The 23,533-nt window shown below is 54.1% G+C and overlaps 1 protein-coding gene across 5 annotated transcripts in view; it reads left to right on the top strand.

Moving 5' to 3' along the window:
• The window catches only part of LOC132383978 (serine/threonine-protein kinase MRCK alpha-like), an 86,162-nt gene that overhangs the window by 9,906 nt on the left and 52,723 nt on the right, over positions 1 to 23,533 (top strand). For all 5 annotated transcript variants that reach the window (XM_059955216.1, XM_059955215.1, XM_059955219.1 and 2 more), the window contains exons 2-6: positions 7,988 to 8,079; positions 9,760 to 9,843; positions 12,377 to 12,472; positions 17,159 to 17,307; positions 21,038 to 21,131. In XM_059955216.1, the coding sequence (XP_059811199.1) occupies positions 9,775 to 9,843; positions 12,377 to 12,472; positions 17,159 to 17,307; positions 21,038 to 21,131 (408 nt within the window). In that variant the 5' untranslated portion in view covers positions 7,988 to 8,079; positions 9,760 to 9,774. The remainder of the gene's footprint in view (positions 1 to 7,987; positions 8,080 to 9,759; positions 9,844 to 12,376; positions 12,473 to 17,158; positions 17,308 to 21,037; positions 21,132 to 23,533) is intronic.

The raw sequence follows: 23,533 nt of genomic DNA on the forward strand, positions 1-23,533 counted from the left end.
GGGGTACGGTACCGGTGGGGACGGGTCCGTCACTGTGTGACACCAGGGTACGGTACCGGTGGGGGCGGGTCCGTCACTGTGTGACACCAGGGTACGGTACCGGTGGGGACGGGTCCGTCACTGTGTGACACCAGGGTACGGTACCGGTGGGGACGGGTCCGTCACTGTGGGACACTGTGGTACGGTACCGGTGGGGACGGGTCCGTCACTGTGTGACACCGGGGTACGGTACCGGTGGGGGCGGGTCCGTCACTGTGGGACACTGTGGTACGGTACTGGTGGGGACGGGTCCGTCACTGTGTGACACCAGGGTACGGTACCGGTGGGGGCGGGTCCGTCACTGTGTGACACCAGGGTACGGTACCGGTGGGGACGGGTCCGTCACTGTGTGACACCAGGGTACGGTACCGGTGGGGACGGGTCCGTCACTGTGGGACACTGTGGTACGGTACCGGTGGGGACGGGTCCGTCACTGTGTGACACCGGGGTACGGTACCGGTGGGGACGGGTCTGTCACTGTGTGACACCGGGGTACGGTACCAGTGGGGACGGGTCCGTCACTGTGTGACACCGGGGTACTGGTGGGAACGGGTCCGTCACCGTGTCACACTGGGATGCACGCTGTCAGGGAAGGAGGCCTCTGTCGGATCCTGTGTCTGTGACTGTGACCCGGACTGGTCTCTCCTCTCTGCCGAAGGAATGCTGCCATACTGGTTGTGCGTGTGGCAGCGGCACTGACTGATCTCAGAGAAGCCAGCGACTCCGCTGCTCTTGTCTCTGGCTTTGATAATCGCCGTGAATTAGTTTCGCAAAGCTTCCTCCTTCGACCTGTGCGATGGGGCGGACCATCGGGACCGTTCCTCGTGGAGTCAAATCGTCTGCTGTGGCCACGTTATCAGTCATGTCGAAAATAGAGCAGGGGTCAATTGTCCTGCCCCCACCTTCTTTATCCCGTTTCCCTTCCAGTCCTTATGAAGGGTCCCGGTCGGCTCTTCTTTATTCCCGGCTGGCCGGGCTTCCCCACCCCAAGGGGTTGACAGTAGAAGCGGGCTCTGACCCATTTTAATCCGACTTCCCATTCCCATCCCGACATGTCGCTCCTACTGTCACGATGAGGCCATAATCAGGTTGGAGGAACAACATCTGGGTAGTCTCCAACTTGATGCCATGAACATGGATGTCTCAAACTTTCAGCAATGGCCCCCTTTGCCATTCCCCTTCTCCCCAACCCCCCCACTTTTTCCCTGCCTGCCCTTCTCCTCCCCCTGGTGTTCCCCCTTACTTTCCTTCCATGGCCTCTGTCCTTCCCCACCAGGCACCCTCTTCTCCAGCCCTGCACCTCTTCCACCAACTCACTTCATTCACCCCCCTCCCCCTCCCAGTTTCACCCGTCACCCCTTCCCCTGGAAAGGTGTAATAATACCCGGGTTGTTGCGGTGGGAGATATCAATTTCCCAAATATCGATTGGCATCTCCCTGGAGTGAGAGGTTTCGATGGGGTGGAGTTAGTTAGGTGTGTTCAGGAAGGTTTCTTGACACAATATGTAGATAAGCCTACAAGAGGAGAGACTGTATTTGATCTGGTTTTGGGAAATGAACCTGGTCAGGTGTCAGGTCTCTCAGTCGGAGAGCATTTTGGAGATAGTGATCACAATTCTATCTCCTTTACCATAGCTTTGGAGAGGGGTAGGAACAGACATGTTCGGGAAACATTTAATTAGAGAAAGGGGAAATATGAGGCTGTCAGGTGGGAACTTGGAAGCATAAATTGGAAACACATGTTCTCAGGGGTACGGAAGAAATGTGGCAAAGGTTCAGGGGATATTTGCGTGGGGTTCTGTGCAGATACGTTCCAATGAGACAAAAAGGATGGCAGGGTACAGGAACCATGGTGTGCAAAGGCTGTTGTAAATCTAGTCAAGAAGAAAAGAAGAGCTTATGAAAGGTTCAAAAAACTAGATAATGAGAGAGATCTGGAAGATTGAAAGGCTAGCAGGAAGGAGCTGAAGAATGAAATTAGGAGAGTCAGAAGGGGCCATGAGAAGACGTTGGCAGGCAGGATTAAGGAAAACCCCAAGACATTCTACAAATGTGTGAAGAGCAAGAGGATAAGATGTGAAAGAATAGGACCTATCGAGTGTGACAGTGGAACCGGAGGAGATGGCAGAGGATCGTGGTGATTGTAGGGATGACTTTCAGCAGACTGAAAAGCCTGAGCATGTAGACATTAAGGAAGAGGATGTGCTGGAGCTTTTGGAAAGCATCAAGTTGGATAAGTCGCCGGGACTGGATGGGATGTAACCCAGGCTACTGTGGGAGGCGAGGGAGGAGATTGCTGAGCCTCTGGCGATGATCTTTGCATCATCAATGGGGACGGGAGAGGTTCCGGAGGATTGGAGGGTTGTGGATGTTGTTCCCTTATTCAAGAAAAGGAGCAGGGATAGCCCAAGAAATTATAGAACATTGAGTCTCACTGTTGGTGATTTGATGGAGAAGATCCTGAGAGGCAGGATTTAAAAACATTTGGAGGCATAAAATGATTAGAAATAGTTAGCATGGCTTTGACAAAGGCAGTTCGTGCCTTACGAGCCTGATTGAATTTTTTGAGGATGTGACTAAACACATTGATGAAGGTAGAGCCGTGGATGTAGTGTATATGGATTTCAGCAAGGCAAGATTTATTGAGAAAGTAGTGAGGCATGGGATCCATGGGGACATTGCTTTGTGAATCCAGAACTGGCTTGCCCACAGAAGGCAAAGAGTGGTTGTAAACGGGTCATATTCTGCATGGAGGTTGGTCACCAGTGGGTTACCTCAGCGATCTGTTCTGGAACCCTTACTCTTCGTGATTTTTATAAATGACCTGGACGAGGAAGTGGAGGGATGGGTTAGTAAGTTTGCTGATGACACAAAGGTTGGGGGTGTTGTGGATAGTGTGGAGGGCTGTCAGAGGTTACAGCGGGACATTGATAGGATGCAAAACTGGACTGAGAAGTGGCAGATGGAGTTCAACCTAGATAATTGTGAAGTGGTTAATTTTGGTAGGTCAAATATGATGGCAGAATATATTATTAATGGTAAGACTCTTGGCAGTGTGGAGGATCAGAGGGATCTTGGGATCTGAGTCCATAGGACACTGAAAGTTGCTACACAGGTTGCCCCTGCGGTTAAGAAGGTGTATGGAGTATTGGCCTTCATCAACCGTGGGATTGAGTTTAAGAGCCGAGAGGTAATGTTGCAGCTATATAGGACCCTGGTCAGACCCCACTTGGAGTACTGTGCTCAGTTCTGGTCGCCTCACTACAGGAAGGATATGGAAGCCATAGAAAGGCTGCAGAGGAGATTTACAAGGATGTTGCCTGGATTGGGGAGCATGCCTTATGAGAATAGGTTGAGTGAACTCGGCCTTTTCTCCTTGGAGCGACGGAGGATGAGAGGTGACCTGATAGAGGTGTATAAGATGATGAGAGGCATTGATCGTGTGGATAGTCAGAGGCTTTTTCCCAGGGTTGAAATGGCTAACATGAGAGGGCACAGCTTTAAGGTGCTGGGGAGTAGATACAGAGCAGATGTTGGGGATGTTTTTTTTACTCAGAGAGTGGTGAGTGCATGGAATGGGCTGGAGCTGGGAACGATAGGGTCTTTAAGAGAATCTTGGATAAGTACATGGATCTTAGTAAAATAGAGGGCTATGGGCTAGCCTAGGTAATTTCTAAAGTAAGTACATGTTCAGCACAGCTTTGTGGGCCGAAGGGCCTGTACTGTGCTGTAGGTTTTCTATGTTTCCCCCCAACCCCACCTTCCAACTCTGACTCCTCAACAACTTTTCTCCAGTCCTGCTGAAGGGTCTCGGCCCAAAACATCGACTCTTTACTCTGTCGCCTGGCCTGCTGAGCGAGTCCCTCCAGCGTTTCATGTGTGTTGCCTTTCCCGAGCCTCACGAGCTGCCTTCACAGGCCCGAGCAAGTCGAGTTGGCAGAGGCGCGGACGAAGATTCATTCAGTATGTTAGCTGGCCCTTCGGCCCGGCTTGTCCGTGCAGGCCATGCTGCCCAACCAGGCTAGACCTGTTTCTCAGCAATTGGCCCTTATCCTGCTCGAAACCTTTGCTATCAATTGATCAGGTATTTATCAAATAACCTTTTAAATGTCATTACTGTACCTGCCACAAGCCCTTCCTGTGGAAAATCTTGTACTCACCTCCCTCTGCATAGAGGTTGCCCCTTGGGACGATAGTCAAATCTGCCCCCCCCCCACCCCCAGGTACCTTCTCTTCCCCACCCCTCTTGTTTCAGCAAATGTACCCCATCAGGATCCATTAAACGAGGACTGAGTGTCCTCATAATCTAATCGAATCTAATCCTAACCTTCCAGTCACCAAAGAAACGGACTGAAACTGAATCTCCCTCCACACCGTCACATCACACACTCCCGGGGTCAGACACAGAGGAATCTCTCTCCACACCGTCCCAACACACACTCCCGGGGTCAGACACAGAGGAATCTCCCTCCACACCGTCCCATCACACACTCCCGGGATCAGACACAGAGGAATCTCTCTCCACACCGTCCCCATCACACACTCCCGGGGTCAGACACAGAGTGAAGCTCCCTCCACACCGTCCTATCACACACTCCCGGGGTCAGACACAGAGTGAAGCTCCCTCCACACCGTCCCATCACACATTCCCGGGGTCAGACACAGAGTGAATCTCCCTCCACACCATCCCATCACACACTCCCGGGGTCAGACACAGAGTGAAACTCCCTCCACACCATCACATCACACACCCCCGGGGTCAGACACAGAGTGAAGCTCCCTCCACACCGTCCCATCACACGCTCCCGGGGTCAGACACAGAGTGAAGCTCCCTCCACACCGTCACATCACACACTCCCGGGGTCAGACACAGAGTGAAGCTCCCTCCACACAGTCCCATCACACACTCCCGGGGTCAGACACAGAGTGAAGCTCCCTCCACACAGTCCCATCACACACTCCCGGGGTCAGACACAGAGTGAAGCTCTCTCCACACCGTCCCATCACACACTCCCGGGGTCAGACACAGAGTGAAACTCTCTCCACACCATCCCATCACACACTCCCGGGGTCAGACACAGAGTGAATCTCTCTCCACACCGTCCCATCACACACTCCCGGGGTCAGACACAGAGTGAATCTCCCTCCGCACCGTTCCATCACACACTCCCGGGGTCAGACACAGAGTGAATCTCCCTCCACACCATCCCATCACACACTCCCAGGGACAGACACAGAGTGAATCTCTCTCCACACCGTCCCATCACACACTCCCGGGGACAGACACAGAGTGAATCTCCCTCCGCACCGTCCCATCACACACTCCCGGGGTCAGACACAGAGTGAATCTCCCTCCGCACCGTCCCATCACACACTCCCGGGGTCAGACACAGAGTGAATCTCCCTCCACATCATCCCATCACACACTCCCGGGGTCAGACACAGAGTGAATCTCCCTCCACATCATCCCATCACACACTCCCGGGGACAGACACAGAGTGAATCTCTCTCCACACCGTCCCATCACACACTCCCGGGGTCAGACACAGAGTGAATCTCCCTCCACACCGTCCCATCACACACTCCCGGGGACAGACACAGAGTGAATCTCCCTCCACACCGTCCCATCACACACTCCCAGGGACGGTGGAGGACTCTCTTGTCTGTGCGAGGTGGGGTTGGTGTCACTGACAGTGGGTGCTGACGAGGGGCGGGGGACTGCTTGTTCTGTACCATAGGGGTACCATAGAAACGGGTACCCGTGGTGGAGTTGTAAATCCCCTCTGACTGCAGTGTGATCATCTCCCAGGGTTGTTCCTGTCCCACACCTCCCATTTCTGTCAACGTCTTAATCCGAGAACCTACCCCGCCCTCCCCTTCCCTGCCCGAGTCTGCTGTCTTCCCTTCCCCTCCCGCCCTGTCCCTCCGTGGCCCTGTGCAGAGATCTTCACAGCTCCCCGACAAATCAGCCCCAGAAAGCTACGGCATAGGCTGGAGGCTGCACCCCTTCCCAACATGAGGACCAGCCCAGGCCACAAAGGGGTCTCACAGGCGGGAGAAGTGTCCTGCACCCCTTCCCAACACGAGGACCAGCCCAGGCCACAAAGGGGTCTCACGGGCGGGAGAAGTATCCTGCACCCCTTCCCAACACGAGGACCAGCCCAGGCCACAAAGGGGTCTCACGGGCGGTAGAAGTGTCCTGCACCCCTTCCCAACACGAGGACCAGCCCAGGCCACAAAGGGGTCTCACGGGCGGGAGAAGTATCCTGCACCCCTTCCCAACACGAGGACCAGCCCAGGCCACAAAGGGGTCTCACGGGCGGGAGAAGTGTCCTGCACCCCTTCCCAACACGAGGACCAGCCCAGGCGGGAGAAGTGTCCTGGTTTGTGTGGAAGGCCAATGGCCGGAAGAACCCGGCGGCTCAGGCAGCGTCTGTGGAGGGGGAAGGGGCCGACAGCAGATCCGGGCTGAGAGCTGGTCAGTACCGAACTGATCCAGTATCTGCAGGCCGGCTCCTCCTGAGGGAGGAGGAGTTCCCTCTGTCGTGTCTGCCTCACTGGTAACTCTACCCCTCCCCCGTGTTCTTGCCCTTATTCTCCCCAAGTTCACTCTCTCCCTATCCCCACTTCTTGTCTCCCTCTCCTAACGCCCATGTCCTCTCCTCCTCCCAATTTATCTTCCTTTCCTCCCTCTCACTTTGTCTTCCCCTTTCCCCACTTCCACTCTCACTGCCTCTCCCTCCCTACCTTCTTCCTCACACCCCCAATTCTCTTGCCCCACTCCAACCTTTCTCTCCTTCCTCCCTCCCTCTCTCTCCTCCCTCCCCTCTCCCGCACTCCCCTCGCCAGTTCTCTCCCTCTCTCGCCCCCACTCTCTTCCCCTCCCCCTCTTCCCCTTTCCCCTCCCCCGCTTCCCCTTTCCCCTTCCCCACTTCCCCTTTCCCTCCCCCTCTTTCCCTCTTCCCCCTCTAACCCCCTCCTCCCTACCCCATCCTCCCCTCTCTTCCATCCTCCCCTCTCTTCCCCCTTCCCCTCTCTTCCCCTTCTCTCTGTAACCCCCCCTCCTCTCTCTAACCCCCCTCCTCCCCCTACCCCATCCTTCTCTCTCTACCCCTCTCCTCTCTCTCCCCCCCCTCTCCAGGAGGATCAAGGAGAGTTGTGCTGATTTCCCCCCTTCCTGAGGGCAGTCCCAGCCCCGGAGGCTCTCGAGGCTGACGGCTTTGAGCCGGAGAGGGCCCAGTGCCGACGATCTACCTGCCCGCACACGCCCGGGGAGGCAGAGGAATGTAAACCGAGACTGGGGAGCAGCCCCACCCCACCGACAGGCTCCAGAGTCACCTCGGGGAGTGGCGAAGAGTTTGCCCTGTCTGTGCCAGACGCCTCTCATGTAACCAGGGGGGCTGGTGGCTGTCCTCAGCCCGGAGTCTGTGGGTCGGAATCCCGACTGCAGCCCGCTCCAGGGAGGTGGGGGGGGTTGTTGGTGAGGGAACGTCCCCCGGGGCTGTCCGAAACCTGCCTGTCGTCAATAAGTTATGTTTTTCTCTTGTGGAATCACCCTGTGTATGCATGGGTGGGGTAAGCTTCTAGTATGGCTGCATCTCATTGGTTGTCAGGGATGGGGATGGGAGATGGGGGTGGGGAACGTCCCAGCAGAGGTCGATGGGCCGAATAATCTTTGGGGGGGGGGTGCATCATATCGTACCGCAGTCACGCTGATCGAAGCTGGTGTTATTTTTTTAAAAATCCGCCTTCTCTCTCATCTTCACCCCTTCCCTCTCTCCCTCACCCTATCCCCTTCCCCGAATCCCTCCCTCATTATCCCATCTCCCTCCCTTCCCTCCGCCTCTACGCACATCCCGTCCTCCTTCCTGCCCCTTCCCCTCTGCCCTCCTCCCCTTGCCCCGCCCCTCTCTGCTCCCCCACCACCTCTGCCTTCTCCCTCCCTCAGTCACTCCGCTCGTCACCAAGGTGAAGGAACTCCAGCTCCATCGTGACGACTTTGAGATCCTGAAGGTCATCGGCCGGGGAGCCTTTGGAGAGGTGGGTGGGGTGTGGGGATGGGGAGGGGGGGCTGCTGAACTGCGGGGCGAGGCAGCGTCGCTGGGGTCGGGGGGGGCTGCCGAGAGTTGGGGGGAGGGCGGTGGGTGAAGGGGGGCGAGGGGGTGTCGGCTGGACGCACCCCTCGGAGTGAGGGCTCGGTGAAGGGGGTGAGGGCTCTGAGAGATGGGGGGAGCTGAGGGCGAAGACCGCCCCCCCCCGGGGAGAGTCCCAACACGAACAGAGACTGAGGGTCTGGGTGACATCGCCCCACCGGCGAGCTGCCAACGGGAAGGGTGTAGTGGGCGCTAAGGGGGTTGAAGGAGTGAATGATGTGGAATTAAAGGCACTGAAAGGGTTAATGGGGCTGAAGGGGGTTGATTGTGATGAAGGGGTTAATGGCGCTGAACGTGGTGGAACAAACAGAGTGGGACAAGGAACCGATTCCTGATACGGATCAGGCCGTGGGAGCCGACACAACCACTCCTCGGCAACAATGCAAACCCGTCCGTCCCCTGACACACCCGCGGTTACTGGTCCCGATCCCGGCAACGGATCTCTGGAGCTTCACTGGAGAGCTCCCGGAGTGGGGCACACAGGCACAACGCACACACACACAGAGTCGCACAGAAACTCACGTGCTCACTCTCACTCTCACTCTCACTCAAACACATAGACACACACACACTCACACATACACTCTTACATGCTCACACTCACACTCATACGCTCTTACACTCACACACATACGCATACACTCTTACATGCTCACACTTACACACATACACTCTTACACTCACACACACACTCTCACACTCATACACATACACTCTTACACACAATCACACATTTTCCCAGAATGGGGCACACAGGCACAACGCACACACACACAGAGTCGCACAGAAACTCACGTGCTCACTCTCACTCTCACTCAAACACATAGACACATACACACTCACACACATACACTCTTACATGCTCACACTCACACACATACACTCTTACACACATTCACACTCACACACATGCACTCACACTCACATACATACTCTTACGCTCACACACTCACACACAAACACACACACACACTCATACTCACACACAGACACACACACATACACACTCACACACACACAGACACACACACACAAACACACACACACTCATACTCACACACAGACACACAAACACACACACACACTCATACTCACACACACACACACACACACACAGGCACAGACACACACACACACACAGACACACACACAGAGACACACACACACTCATACTCACACAGACACACACACTCACACACAAACACACACACACACACTCACACACACTCACACACACTCACACACACACACACACACACACACACACACACACAGAGACACACACACACTCATACTCACACAGACACACACACTCACACACAAACACACACACACACACTCACACACACTCACACACACTCACACACACACACACACACACACACACACACACACACACACACACGCCATGCCCACTTCCGTACCGGCCGAGATGTGTCCGCAGGCCAAGATCAAGCCTGGGCCTTGCCCTGTGTGTGTGTCTGACGGGGTGAGGGGGGTGGATGTCTGCTGGGCCGCTCCACTGCGAGTGTGTCGGTAACCTCCACCCCACTCCCCCCTCCCCCAGGTGGTTGTCGTCAAAATGAGGGAGACGGAGAAGGTGTTTGCGATGAAGATCCTCCATAAATGGGAGATGCTGAAGAGAGCGGACGTGAGTACATGGTTGCCGGGAGCGATTGGGGGCAGCCAGTCTGTAGTCAAACCATCGGTAACAACTCCTCTCATATACCACCTTCCCTACTCCTACACCCCCACCCCTCCACTCCTCTCTCACACTCCCCTCCTCCGACACCCTTCCCCTCCTCCCCTTCCCCCTCCCTCCTGCCATTCCCCTATCTTCCTCCTACTTTCTCCCCTTCCTCATCCCCTTCCCACTCCTCCTCATCTTCTTATCCCCCCTTCCACCTCCCCTTCCCCCTTTCTCCTTCCTCTCTCATCCTCCTCCCCTACCCCATCCTCCTCCTTATCCCCTCCTCTCTCCTACCCACCCCTCCTCCCCTACCCTCTCTCTCCCTCCCACCCTCCTCTCCTTCCCCACTCATCTCCTACCCTTCCCCATCCCTCCTCCACTCCTTCCCCACTCATCTCCTACCCTTCCCCATCCCTCCTCCACTCCTCTCTCACTCTCCTCCCCTCCCCAACCTCCTCCTCCAGTCATCCCCCTGTCCCTCCATCCCTCATCGACCTCCCCTCACCCTCCTCCCACCCTCTTCCCCTCCACCCATCCTCCTCCACTTCCCCCACACTTCCCCTCATCCTCCTCCCTTCCCCATATCCTCCTCACCTTCCCCTCCACCTCCTTCTCCCCTTCCCCTACTCCAACCCCTTCCCCCTCCCACCACCCCTGTTTGGGGCTCATCCAGACAAATTGAATCCTATCTGTTCAGTGGGGAGGGGAGAGTGGGGTAGTGGGGTCTGTTCGATGGTGACGTGGGGAGGGGAGAGTGGGGTAGTGGGGTCTGTTTGATGGTGACCCGGGGAGGGGAGAGTGGGGTAGTGGGGTCTGTTCGATGGTGACCCGGGGAGGGGAGAGTGGGGTAGTGGGGTCTGTTCGATGGTGATGTGGGGAGGGGAGAGTGGGGTAGTGGGGACTGTTCGATGGTGATGTGGGGAGGGGAGAGTGGGGTTGTGGGGTCTGTTCGATGGTGACGTGGGGAGGGGAGAGTGGGGTTGTGGGGTCTGTTCGATGGTGACGTGGGGAGGGGAGAGTGGGGTAGTGGGGTCTGTTCGATGGTGACGTGGGGAGGGGAGAGTGGGGTAGTGGGGTCTGTTCGATGGTGACCCGGGGAGGGGAGAGTGTGGTAGTGGGGTCTGTTCGATGGTGACGTGGGGAGGGGAGAGTGGGGTAGTGGGGTCTGTTCGATGGTGACGTGGGGAGGGGAGAGTGGGGTAGTGGGGTCTGTTTGATGGTGACCCGGGGAGGGGAGAGTGGGGTAGTGGGGTCTGTTCGATGGTGACCCGGGGAGGGGAGAGTGGGGTAGTGGGGTCTGTTTGATGGTGACATGGGGAGGGGAGAGTGGGGTAGTGGGGTCTGTTCGATGGTGATGTGGGGAGGGGAGAGTGGGGTTGTGGGGTCTGTTCGATGGTGACGTGGGGAGGGGAGAGTGGGGTAGTGGGGTCTGTTCGATGGTGACGTGGGGAGGGGAGAGTGGGCTAGTGGGGTCTGTTCGATGGTGATGTGGGGAGGGGAGAGTGGGGTTGTGGGGTCTGTTCGATGGTGACGTGGGGAGGGGAGAGTGGGGTAGTGGGGTCTGTTCGATGGTGATGTGGGGAGGGGAGAGTGGGGTAGTGGGGTCTGTTCGATGGTGACGAGGGGAGGGGAGAGTGGGGTAGTGGGGTCTGTTCGATGGTGACGTGGGGAGGGGAGAGTGGGGTAGTGGGGTCTGTTCGATGGTGACGTGGGGAGGGGAGAGTGGGCTAGTGGGGTCTGTTCGATGGTGACCCGGGGAGGGGAGAGTGGGGTAGTGGGGTCTGTTCGATGGTGACGTGGGGAGGGGAGAGTGGGGTAGTGGGGTCTGTTCGATGGTGACGTGGGGTAGTGGGGTCTGTTTGATGGTGACGTGGGGTAGTGGGGTCTGTTCGATGGTGACGTGGGGAGGGGAGAGTGGGGTAGTGGGGTCTGTTCGATGGTGACGTGGGGAGGGGAGAGTGGGGTAGTGGGGTCTGTTCGATGGTGACCCGGGGAGGGGAGAGTGGGGTAGTGGGGTCTGTTCGATGGTGACGTGGGGAGGGGAGAGTGGGGTAGTGGGGTCTGTTCAATGGTGACGTGGGGAGGGGAGAGTGGGGTAGTGGGGACTGTTCGATGGTGACGTGGGGAGGGGAGAGTGGGGTAGTGGGGTCTGTTCGATGGTGACGTGGGGAGGGGAGAGTGGGGTAGTGGGGACTGTTCGATGGTGACCCGGGGAGGGGAGAGTGGGGTAGTGGGGTCTGTTCGATGGTGACCCGGGGAGGGGAGAGTGGGGTAGTGGGGTCTGTTCAATGGTGACGTGGGGAGGGGAGAGTGGGGTAGTGGGGTCTGTTCGATGGTGACGTGGGGAGGGGAGAGTGGGGTAGTGGGGTCTGTTCGATGGTGACGTGGGGTAGTGGGGTCTGTGTAGCAGCTGGGCGGCTCCATTCTCCCCGCCCCCACCTCCCCGTCCTTTTCATCGACGTTCCCAACCAGAGCCGTGTCGCTGGTTTTGCAGGCAGCCTGCTTCCGAGAGGAGAGAGACATCCTGGTGAGAGGGCGCGGCCGCTGGATCACTCGGCTCCACTACGCCTTCCAAGACGAGCTCTACTTGGTAAGTGTGGGGAGGGTCCAAGAGGGGCACTTCCCCTTCACCACACCCGCCCCATGGCGTGGCATTCCCTCCCCCAGTGCCCATCCTGGCCGGAGTACGGTATCGGGAAGTGTATGGTCATGTACCTAGGTCAGGAACAAAGCTGTAAACTACTTTCTGAACAAGGGGCGACTTCAGAGATCAGAGACAGAAAGGGACTTGGGGAGTCCTCGTTTGGGATTCCCTGAAGGTTGACGGCGGTGGTGAGGAAGGCAGATGCAATGCCAGCGTTCTTTTCGAGAGGACTCGAATATCAAGGCGAGGATGAGCTGCGGAGGCTTCTGAAGCCATTGGTCAGACCGCACTTGGAGTATCGTGAGCAGTTTTGAGACCCGTATTGAAGAAGGGATGTGCTGGCGTTGGAGGAGGTTTATGAGAATGATCCCGGGAATGAAAGGGTTAACGTGTGAGGAGCGTTTGATGGCTTTGGGCCTGTCCTCAAGATACAAGATTCGGGTTATTGCCATTTAGAAACCACAAATGCGATGCAGTTAAAAAATGAGACAACGTTGCTCCAGAATGATAACACAAAAACAAGTGACAAAACAGACTACACCAGAAAATCCACATAACGTTTGGCAATCCCCAATCCAGAGTCCGGAGAGGCTGCTGCTGCTACTGTCTCAGCGCATTCCCCGGAAAGGAGCTCCAAACTCACCAGACAAAAACAAGACCAAAAACTAAAGCTACAAGACCTGCACAAAACCACATAGTTACAACATACAATTACAACAGTGCAAACGGTACCATAATTGATTTAAAAAAAAACAGACCATTGGCACCGTAAAGATGGTAAAAGACTATACGCTCGAAAGAAACCACCACACAGTTTCCACAAATCCTCAGGGTCCCGATAGACTCGTCATCCCACGCAGGCGGAGAAGGGAATACCCCCGCTACGGACTCACTGGAGTTTAGATGAATCGTAGGGCTGCTATCTCAATGAAACCTGTCAAGGCCTGGATAGAGTGGATGTGGAGAGGATGTTTCCTATGGTGCGGGAGTCTAGGACCAGAGGACACAGATAGAGTGGATGTGGAGGGGATGTTTCCTATGGTGCGGGAGTCTAGGACCAGAGGACACAGATAGAGTGGATGTGGAGAGGATGTTTCTTATAGTGGGGGAGTCTAGGACCAGAGGACGCAGATAGAGTGGATGTGGAGAGGATGTTTCCTATAGTGGAGTAGTCTAGGACCAGAGGACACAGATAGAGTGGATGTGGAGAGGATGTTTCCTATAGTGGGGGAGTCTAGGACCAGAGGACACAGACAGAGTGGATGTGGAGAGGATGTTTCCTGTGGTGGGGGAGTCTAGGACCAGAGGACACAGATAGAGTGGATGTGGAGAGGAGGTTTCCTATAGTGGGGGAGTCTAGGACCAGAGGACACAGATAGAGTGGATGTGGAGAGGATGTTTCCTATAGAGAGGGAGTCTAGGACCAGAGGACACAGATAGAGTGGATGTGGAGAGGATGTTTCCTATAGTGGAGTAGTCTAGGACCAGAGGACACAGATAGAGTGGATGTGGAGAGGATGTTTCCTATAGTGGGGTGTCTAGGACCAGAGGACACCGATAGAGTGGATGTGGAGAGGATGTTTCCTATAGTGTAGTAGTCTAGGACCAGAGGACACAGATAGAGTGGATGTGGAGAGGATGTTTTCTATAGTGGGGGAGTCTAGGACCAGAGGACACAGACAGAGTGGATGTGGAGAGGATGTTTCCTTTGGTGGGGGAGTCTAGGACCAGAGGACACAGCTAGAGTGGATGTGGAGAGGAGGTTTCCTGTAGTGGGGGAGTCTAGGACCAGAGGGCACAGATAGAGTGGATGTGGAGAGGATGTTTCCTATAGTGGGGGAGTCTAGGACCAGAGGGCACAGATAGAGTGGATGTGGAGAGGAGGTTTCCTATAGTGGGGGAATCTAGGACCAGAGGACACAGATAGAGTGGATGTGGAGAGGAGGTTTCCTATAGTGGGGGAGTCTAGGACCAGAGGACACAGATAGAGTGGATGTGGAGAGGATGTTTCCTATAGTGGGGGAGTCTAAGACCAGAGGGCACAGATAGAGTGGATGTGGAGAGGAGGTTTACTACAGTGGGGGAGTCTAGGACCAGAGGACACAGATTGAGTGGATGTGGAGAGGATGTTTCCTATAGTGGGGGAGTCTAGGACCAGAGGACACAGATAGAGTGAATGTGGAGAGGCTGTTTCCTATAGTGGGGGAGTCTAGGACCAGAGGACACAGATAGAGTGGATGTGGAGAGGATGTTTCCTATAGTGGGGGAGTCTAGGACCAGAGAACACAGATAGAGTGGATGTGGAGAGGATGTTTCCTGTGGTGGGGGAGTCTAGGACCAGAGGGCACAGATAGAGTGGATGTGGAGAGGAGGTTTCCTGTGGTGGGGGAGTCTAGGACCAGAGGACACAGCCTCAGAATAGAGGGATAGCTATCTCGTACAGAGATGAGGAGGAATTTCTTTGGCCGGAAGGTGGTGAATCTGTGGAATTTGTTGCCACAGACGGCTGCGGAGGCCGAGTCATTGGGAATATTTCAAGTGGAGGTTGATAGGTTCTTGATTAGTCAGGGTGTCAAAGGTCACGGGGTGAAGGCCGGTGGGCTGATCCTCTCTCTCACAGCATCACACCATCTCCGATCGTCCATTCCATATTCAGGCATCGATTGACACGGAAGTCTTAGACACGGCTAGGATGCCTGAGGCTTTTGCTCAGTCCTGTATATTCATATATATATAGTTTGATTAGGCATTCTTGTTCATTTCAATAATTTATTACGGGTTCTTTATGTATTCATGCAATTTGTCATCGCGCTACTCTGTGATACCTGCGCGGAGTGCCGGCCGCTGGCATGGTGGCTTCAGGGCGAGTGGTCCCGGGTTCGAATCCACCGGGCTCCTCGCCCGCTTTCCACCTGCACTGGGGTTGGGCGTCGAGCTGGCGACTCGGGCCTCGTTTTTAAAAAAAAACACACTACCGTCGGCCCTCCTTATGCGCGGGTTCAACCAACCGTGGATCGGGAAAACCCGGAAGTTCTCTCTCCAGCACTCGTTGCTTGAGCAAGCACAGACTATTTTTTTTCTTGTCATTATTCCCTAAACAATACAGTATAACAACTATTTACAGTGTATTAGGTATTATAAGTAATCTAGAAATTATTTAAAAGTACAGGCAGTCCCCGGGTTATGAACGAGTTCCGTTCCTGAGTCCGTCTTTAAGTCGGATTTGAAATCGGAACAGGTAGATCCAGTATTATTTAGTGTCAGTTAGTCAAACATTTTTCTTAATATATAGGACATATTTTACTTTTCTATGCATATAAAACACTTAAGAAACGTACATATTTCAATAATCTAATCATTGCGTTGCTTAGTAATAATTGTAGCTTTCATCCGGGCAGGGCCTTTCACATGCTCCATTAAAATTGTTCCGATCGTTGACCGACTGGAGCCTAACGCTTTTCCGATGACCGATGGCGTTTCACCTCTTTCCAAACACTTTATTACTTCCACCTTATTTTCAATTGTGATTGCGATTATTTTCATGAACAGAAACGCCGCGGGTTCAGAGCTGCGCTGCCAGGCCCTAATGTCCACCGCACTGAGACCGGTTAAATAAAGTCTGGGGTTCCGCTGGGTCCTAATGTCCACCACACTGAGACAGATTAAATAAAGTTCGGGGTTCCGCTGGGTCCTAAAGTCCACCGCACTGAGACCGGTTAAATAAAGTCCGGGGTTCCGCTGGGTCCTAAAGTCCACCGCACTGAGACCGGTTAAATAAAGTTCGGGGTTCCGCTGGGTCCTAAAGTCCACCGCACTGAGACCGGTTAAATAAAGTCCGGGGTTCCGCTGGGTCCTAATGTCTACCGCACGGAGACTGGTTAAATAAAGTCCGGGGTTCCGCTGGGTCCTAATGTCTACCGCACGGAGACTGGTTAAATAAAGTCCAGGGTTCCGCTGGGTCCTAATGTCTACCACATTGATTCAGGTTGAATAAGGGACTTGAGCATCCGCGAATTTTAGTATTCGCGGGGGGGGGGGGGTCCCAGAACCAGTCCCCTGCGGATAAGGAGGGCGGACTGTATGCTAAAGAAACGGCAAGGTGTCCGCCCAATACACTATGAGACAGAAGGAAGGTAGGACAGCAGCGACTGGCTTGAAGTAAAGCCTAAATGTGCTTTTTATACGACAGTGCCACTTGGGTCTGAAAAGAGATATGCAGCTGCACAACTGAAATGGGAAATAATTCAAAGTTATGCTTCCCGAGCAATAAGTATGCGTTTCTGTTTTGCTCCAGAGTACAAAGAGGTAACTGGGTTTCGACATATTTATGCATTCCTGGTCCCCTGTGGTTTTCTTTGAACTAGTTTAATGCTTTGGAGTTACATTGCATAGTGTAAACTTTAAAGAGAAATAAAAGGAGGAACGCACAATGCTCACGAGGCCGGGTTGCGAGCTGGATGCTCAAACCAGCACAGATGAAAAGCAAGCGAGGAGCCGGACGGATTGCAGCTTGTCGGGATCTCCAGAGCAGACCCCACGATGCCACCGGCCAGCTATTGTGGATAATAATCATGGCCATTTCCGGCTGACTCTTGGGGGGCACCATCTCAATACATTTTCCCTTGTTCACAGTACCTGGTAATGGACTACTACGCCGGAGGAGACCTGCTGACTCTCCTCAGCAAGTTCGAGGACCGCCTGCCCGAAGATCTGGCTCGATTCTACGTCGCGGAGATGGTGCTGGCAATCGACGCCATCCATCACCTCAACTACGTCCACAGGTACCGTCACACACTCCCGGGGTCAGACACAGAGTGAAGCTCCCTCCATACTGTCCCATCACACACTCCCGGGGTCAGACACAGAGTGAATCTCCCTCCACACCGTCCCATCACACACTCCCGGGGTCAGACACAGAGTGAAGCTCCCTCCACACCATCCCATCACACACTCCCGGGGTCAGACACAGAGTGAAGCTCCTTCCACACCGTCTCATCACACACTCCCGGGGTCAGACACAGAGTGAATCTCCCTCCACACCGTCCCATCACACATTCCCGGGGTCAGACACAGAGTGAAGCTCCCTCCACACCGTCCCATCACACACTCCCGGGGTCAGACACAGAGTGAATCTCCCTCCACACCGTCCCATCACACACTCCCTGGGTCAGACACAGAGTGAAGCTCCCTCCACACCGTCCCATCACACACTCCCGGGGTCAGACACAGAGTGAACCTCCCTCCACACCGACCCATCACACACTCCCGGGGTCAGACACAGAGTGAACCTCCCTCCACACCGACCCATCACACACTCCCGGGGTCAGACACAGAGTGAAGCTCCCTCCACACCGACCCATCACACACTCCCGGGGTCAGACACAGAGTGAAACTCCCTCCACACCATCCCATCACACACTCACTGGGTCAGACACAGAGTGAAGCTCCCTCCACACCGTCCCATCACACACTCCCGGGGGTCAGACACAGAGTGAAGCTCCCTCTACACCGTCCCATCACACACTCCCGGAGTCAGACACAGAGTTAAACTCCCTCCACACCGTCCATCACAGACACCCGGGGTCAGACACGGAGTGAATCTCCCTCCACACCGTCCCATCACACACTCCCGGGGTCAGACACAGAGTTAAACTCCCTCCACACCGTCCCATCACACACTCCCGGGGTCAGACACAGAGTTAAACTCCCTCCACACCGTCCCATCACACAGTCCCAGAACAGGGTCTTGTTCCATTTCTCCTTCTTGGTAGAAGGTAGACTTGATCGAGGTCAGGTTCCACCGAACGTGTAATGGATTCACCAGGCCCTGGCATGAGGGATAACTTGTCTTAGTGCAGAGGTGTCGATCCCTGAACGGGATCTCCCCCTCTGGTTTCCCATTGAAGTCCTCAGCCCTCCACAGTGCAGGTTTCCAGTTCAAACCAGCTACTGTGGGATGACACCTCTTTCACCAGGGCTCCTGCCGGTTCAGTCAGCTGACCACCCACCTGCCAGCATCCCTCACTCCCATTGGTGCTTGGACGTGACTGCTTGAAGCATTGTGATTGGCCACCGCCCTCCAAAGCAATCAGCCATTTTTTTTTTTAATTTGCATTTCTTTTAGATAAATGGACGAGGAAGTGGAAGGATGGGTTAGGAAGTTTGCATATGACACGAAGGTTGGTGGTGGCGTGGATAGCGTGGAAGGTTGTCAAGGGTTGCAGTGAGAGATTGACAGGATCTAGAGCTGGGCTGAGAAGCGGCAGACGTTGTCGAATCCGGTGAATTTTGAAGAGATGCCGTATGGAAGGTCGAACATGAAGGTTAATGGTAACTTTCTTGGCAGTGTGGAAGAACAGAGGGATCTTTGAATCAACGTCCATAGATCCCTCAAAGTCACCACATGAGTTGAAGGGTTGTTAAGAAGGGACCCCTCCTCTTTGTAATTTTTATTAATGACCTGGATGAGGAAGTAGAAAGGTGGGTTGGTAAGTTTACTGATGACGCAAAGGTTGGGGGCTTTTTGGAAAGTCTCCAGGGGTTTTCAGAGGTCACAGCGGGACATTGACAGGTTACAGAACTGGGCTGAGAGGCGACAGATGGACTTCATCCCAGTTAAGTGTGAAGTGGTTCATCCCAGCGGGTCAAATTTGAGGACAATGGTAAGATTCCTGGCAGTGTGGAGGACCAACGTGATCTTGGGGTCCGTGTCCGTGGGACACTCAAAGCTGCCGCGCAGGTTGACAGTGTTGGTAGGAAGGCGTATGGTGTCGGGCTGGCTGGTGGTGTAGTGGCGTCAGCACTGGACTTCAAGGCAGAGGGTGCTGGGTTCAAACCCAGCCGGGTCCCAACCTGGGCAGCAACAGTATCTGCGCAGAAGAAAGGCCAGGAATCTACTTGCAAGTCTTAGACGGACCCTCTAGTCCATGAAGAGTTGGATTCAAATTAATGACTGAACAGCAGATGGTGTACTGGCCTTCGTTCTCAACTGTGGGATTGAGTTCGAGAGCCATGAGGTAAATTATACAGCTATTCAAGAACTTAGTTAGACCCCACTTGGAGTACCGTGTTCAGTTCTGGTCACCTCACTACAGGAAGAATGTGCATGCTATAGATAGATGGCAGAGGAGATTTACAAGGATGTTGCCTGGATTAGAGGGCGTGCCTTATGAGAATAGGTTGAGTGAACTTGACTTTCTCCCCCTTGGAGCAACAGAGGATGAGAGGTGACCTGACAGAGGTGTGTAAGACAATGAGAGGCATTGATCGTGTTGATAGCCAGGGCTGAAATGGCTAACACGAGGGGGCACAGTTTTGAGGTGCTTGGAAGTAGCTACAAGGGGTAAGTTTTTCACGCAGAGAGTAGTGGGTGCGTGGAATGCACTGCCAGCGACGGTGGTGGAGGCGAATACAAACTGCCTCTTAGATAGGTTCATGGAGCTTAGAAAAATAGAGGGCTATGCGGTGGGGAAATTCTGGGCAGTTTCTAGAGTGGGTTACATGGTCGGCACAACATGGTGGGCCGAAGGGCCTGTAACGTGCAGTAGACCGATGTTCTGTTTCAGGCGTGTGGCGTGTTGGCCTTCAATAGTCACGGGACTGAGTTCGAGAGGCAAGAGGTAATATCGCTGGTTCGACCACACTGGGAGTATTGGGTTCAGTTCTGATCGCCTCATTATTGGAAGGACGTGGAAGCTTTCGAAAAGGTGCAGAGGAGATGTATCTGAGTATTTAGTGCATTAGAGAGAACATCTAAAGAGGAGAGATCGAGCGGCCGAGGGCCTTTCTCTTTGGAGTGACGGCAGATGAGAGGTGGCTTGATAGATGTGGATGAGACGATAAGAGACTTAGATTGAGTGGAAATGACGAATACAAAGGGGCAGAATTTTAAGGTGATTTGGGGGGGGGGAGCGATGCCAGAGGTAGGTTTTCACACAGGGGGTAGTGAGTGTGTGAAACACTACCAGGGATGATGGGGGAGGCAGTACGTCAGGGACGTTTAAGAGTCTCTTAGAGAGGTACATGGACGAAAAGAAAATTGGGGGCTACGTGGAAGGGAAGGGTTAGATTGGTCTTGCTGTAGATAAAAAAAAGGGCAGCACAATATTGTGGGCTGAAGGGCCTGTACTGTTCTGTGTCCAGTTGGTTGGTCAGCTCTGTGTCCCCCAAATAAAACCCTCTATTTTCACCTCAAACACTCTTGCGGCCTTGGTGAACAGTGGTTTCGATTGGATCGACTGAGGGGGGCTTCTGGAATCTTCCGAGGGTCTTCCCCAGACATGAGGAGTGGGAATCTGGAATGCCTCCTGACCTCCCCACCCCACCTCTGGATTTCCAAAGTACCAAACTGTCCGCTTATTGCTGGTGGCGGGTGCGAAGGGAGGTGGCTCCTTTGGACTCGATTGAACAGACACAGCTCGAGGGGCTGAATGGTCTCCAGCGGCCGGGCTGGATTTCCTTGGGCTGCGGGGAGAGTTTCATCGTCCTGACGGCCGCTGGGTTCCCTTGCAGAGACATCAAGCCGGACAACGTTTTGATCGACGTCAGCGGACACATCCGTGTCGCCGATTTTGGATCCTGCCTCCAGCTGGGCCAGGACGGGACGGTGAGTCTGGTCTCCCCCTTTCCTGCGCCGGCGACTGAACGGGTTTAAACGCCGCCCCCCCCCCCCCCCAGGGCTGTGACCCACCGAGACCAAATGCCCTCCCCCTCGCTCTCCTGCCATCCCCTCCTTCATATCCGACAGGTTTCCCTAAATTTCGGTCTCCTTCCCTTCCTCCCCGAACGTCGTCCTTTTCCCGCCTCGGTGAGGGCCAGTACTGGAGCCCTTCAGCCCATCTAATCCATGCTGTGCCCACCTGTACTCCCCCCCCCCCCCATTTGCCCCTACCCCTCCTAGTCTGGGGTCCACACACCCCTCGGTTAATGGTCGGGTCCATGACTAAACCGTCCCTTTCCATGTGACCATTATACCCCTCTCAACCACTTCCTCGGGCATCTCAGACACTGTCCGCTACACCCGCTGTGGGAAGAAGTTGCCCCTTGGGTCACTTTTAAACAATTCCCCCTCCCAGCTGTGCGCTCTGGTTTTACACTCCCCTCCCTTAGGACCCTGGTTGTTCACCTTGTGATTTTTATTAAAGCCCGTGACGTTATCACTCAACGTCCTGTGACTAGGGCGGTGAGGGTGTGGAATCAGCTGCCAGCACAAGTGATGCGTGCGAGCTTGATTCCAACGATTGAGAGGAGTTTGGTTAGGGATGTGGATGGGATGGGTTTGGAGGAGTCGGGTCCCGGTGAAGCTCGATGGCAGTTCAAATAGCTTGGCGTGACCAGAACTACATCCCAGCCTCTCCTTCAATCCCAACAACATCCTCATAAATCTTTCCTGAACCCTCTCCAGTTTCCCGCTGTCTTCCCTATCGCGGGGTGAGCCGAACTTTGCCCGATACCCCGAACGTTGTCTCGCCAAGGTTGCGTTTTTCTGTTCCCTTGGGTAAAAGGCTTGTCGTGGTTTCATACAGCTCGACAAAGTCGCCCCTCAGTCTCCGGCACGCCAAGGAATAAAGTCCCAACCTGCCCAAACTCTCCCCGGTGACAACAACCGTCACAGTCTGAGGATGTGCGTTATGCTGACCGCTACCCTACCCTACCGCACAGCCCTCTATCGGTCCAGCCTTAATAACATCCCCCCTCTATCACCTACCAAGATAGGTGGCTAATTGTGGATAATGAAGTAGGTTTTCAAAGCTTGCAGAGAGATTTAGGCCAGTTAGAAGAGTGGGCTGAAAGATGGCAGATGAAGTTTAATGCTGAGTAGTGTGAGGTGCTACATTTTGGTAGGAATAATCCAAATAGGACATACATGGTAAATGGTAGGGCATTGAGGAATGCAGTAGAACAGAGTGATCTAGGCATAATGATGCATAGTTCCCTGAAGGTGGAATCTCACGTGGATAGGATGGTGAAGAAAGCTTTTGGTATGCTGACCTTTATAAATCAGAGCATTGAGTATAGGAGTTGGGATGTAAAGTTAAAATTGTACAAGGCATTGGTGAGGCCAAATTTGGAATATTGTGTACAGTTCTGGTCACCGAATTATAGGAAAGGTGTCAACAAAATAGATAGAGTACAGAGAAGATATACTAGAACGTTACCTGGGTTTCAGCACCTAAGTTACAGAGAAAGGTTGAACAAGTTAGGTCTTTATTCTTTGGAGCGTAGAAGGTTGAGGGGGGATTTGATAGAGGTATTTAAATTATGAGGGGGATAGATAGAGTTGACGTGGATAGGCTTTTTCCATTGAGAGTAGGAGAGATTCAGGCAAGAGGATATGAGTTGAGAGTTAAGGGGCAACAGTTTAGACAAGGGGGAACTTCTTTACTCAGAGAGTGGTAGCTGTGTGGAATGAGCTTCCAGTAGAAGTGGTAGAGGCAGGTTTGGTATCCAATTTAAAGTGAAATTGGATAGGTATATGGACAGGGAAGGAATGGAGGGTTATGGGCTGAGTGCGGGTCAGTGGGACTAGGTGAGAGTAAGCGTTCGGCACGGACTAGAAGAGCCAAGATGGCCTGTTTCCGTGCTGTAATCGTTATATGGTTATATCAAGTTGACCGGAGGGAGAGGGAGGGGAAAAAAGAGAAAGAAATGAATCATGAGGTCAGGCAGCACCTATGGAGGAAAATAAATAGTTGACGATTTGGACCAAGATCTTCGTCAGGTCTCAGAGGGAAGTGGGGTGGGGGGCAGACCCCAGAATAAGGTGGTGGTGGGCCGGGAGGGGAAAGAGTACAAACTGGCAGGCGATCGGTGAGACCAGGTGGGGAGGAAGGTGGGTGTGTTGCGTAGGGTGGTAGATGAAGTAAGAAGCTGGGAGGTGGTAGGTGGAAAAGGTGAAGGGCTGAAGAAGGAGGAATCTGATTGGAGGGGAGGGTGGACTGTGGGAGGAAGGGAAGGAGGAGGGGCCCCAGAGGGAGGTAGGTGAGGAGAAGGGGAGGGTTATGAGAG

The sequence above is a fragment of the Hypanus sabinus genome, chromosome 31 (assembly GCF_030144855.1).
Source record: "Hypanus sabinus isolate sHypSab1 chromosome 31, sHypSab1.hap1, whole genome shotgun sequence".
NCBI classification, from domain to species: Eukaryota; Metazoa; Chordata; class Chondrichthyes; order Myliobatiformes; family Dasyatidae; genus Hypanus; species Hypanus sabinus.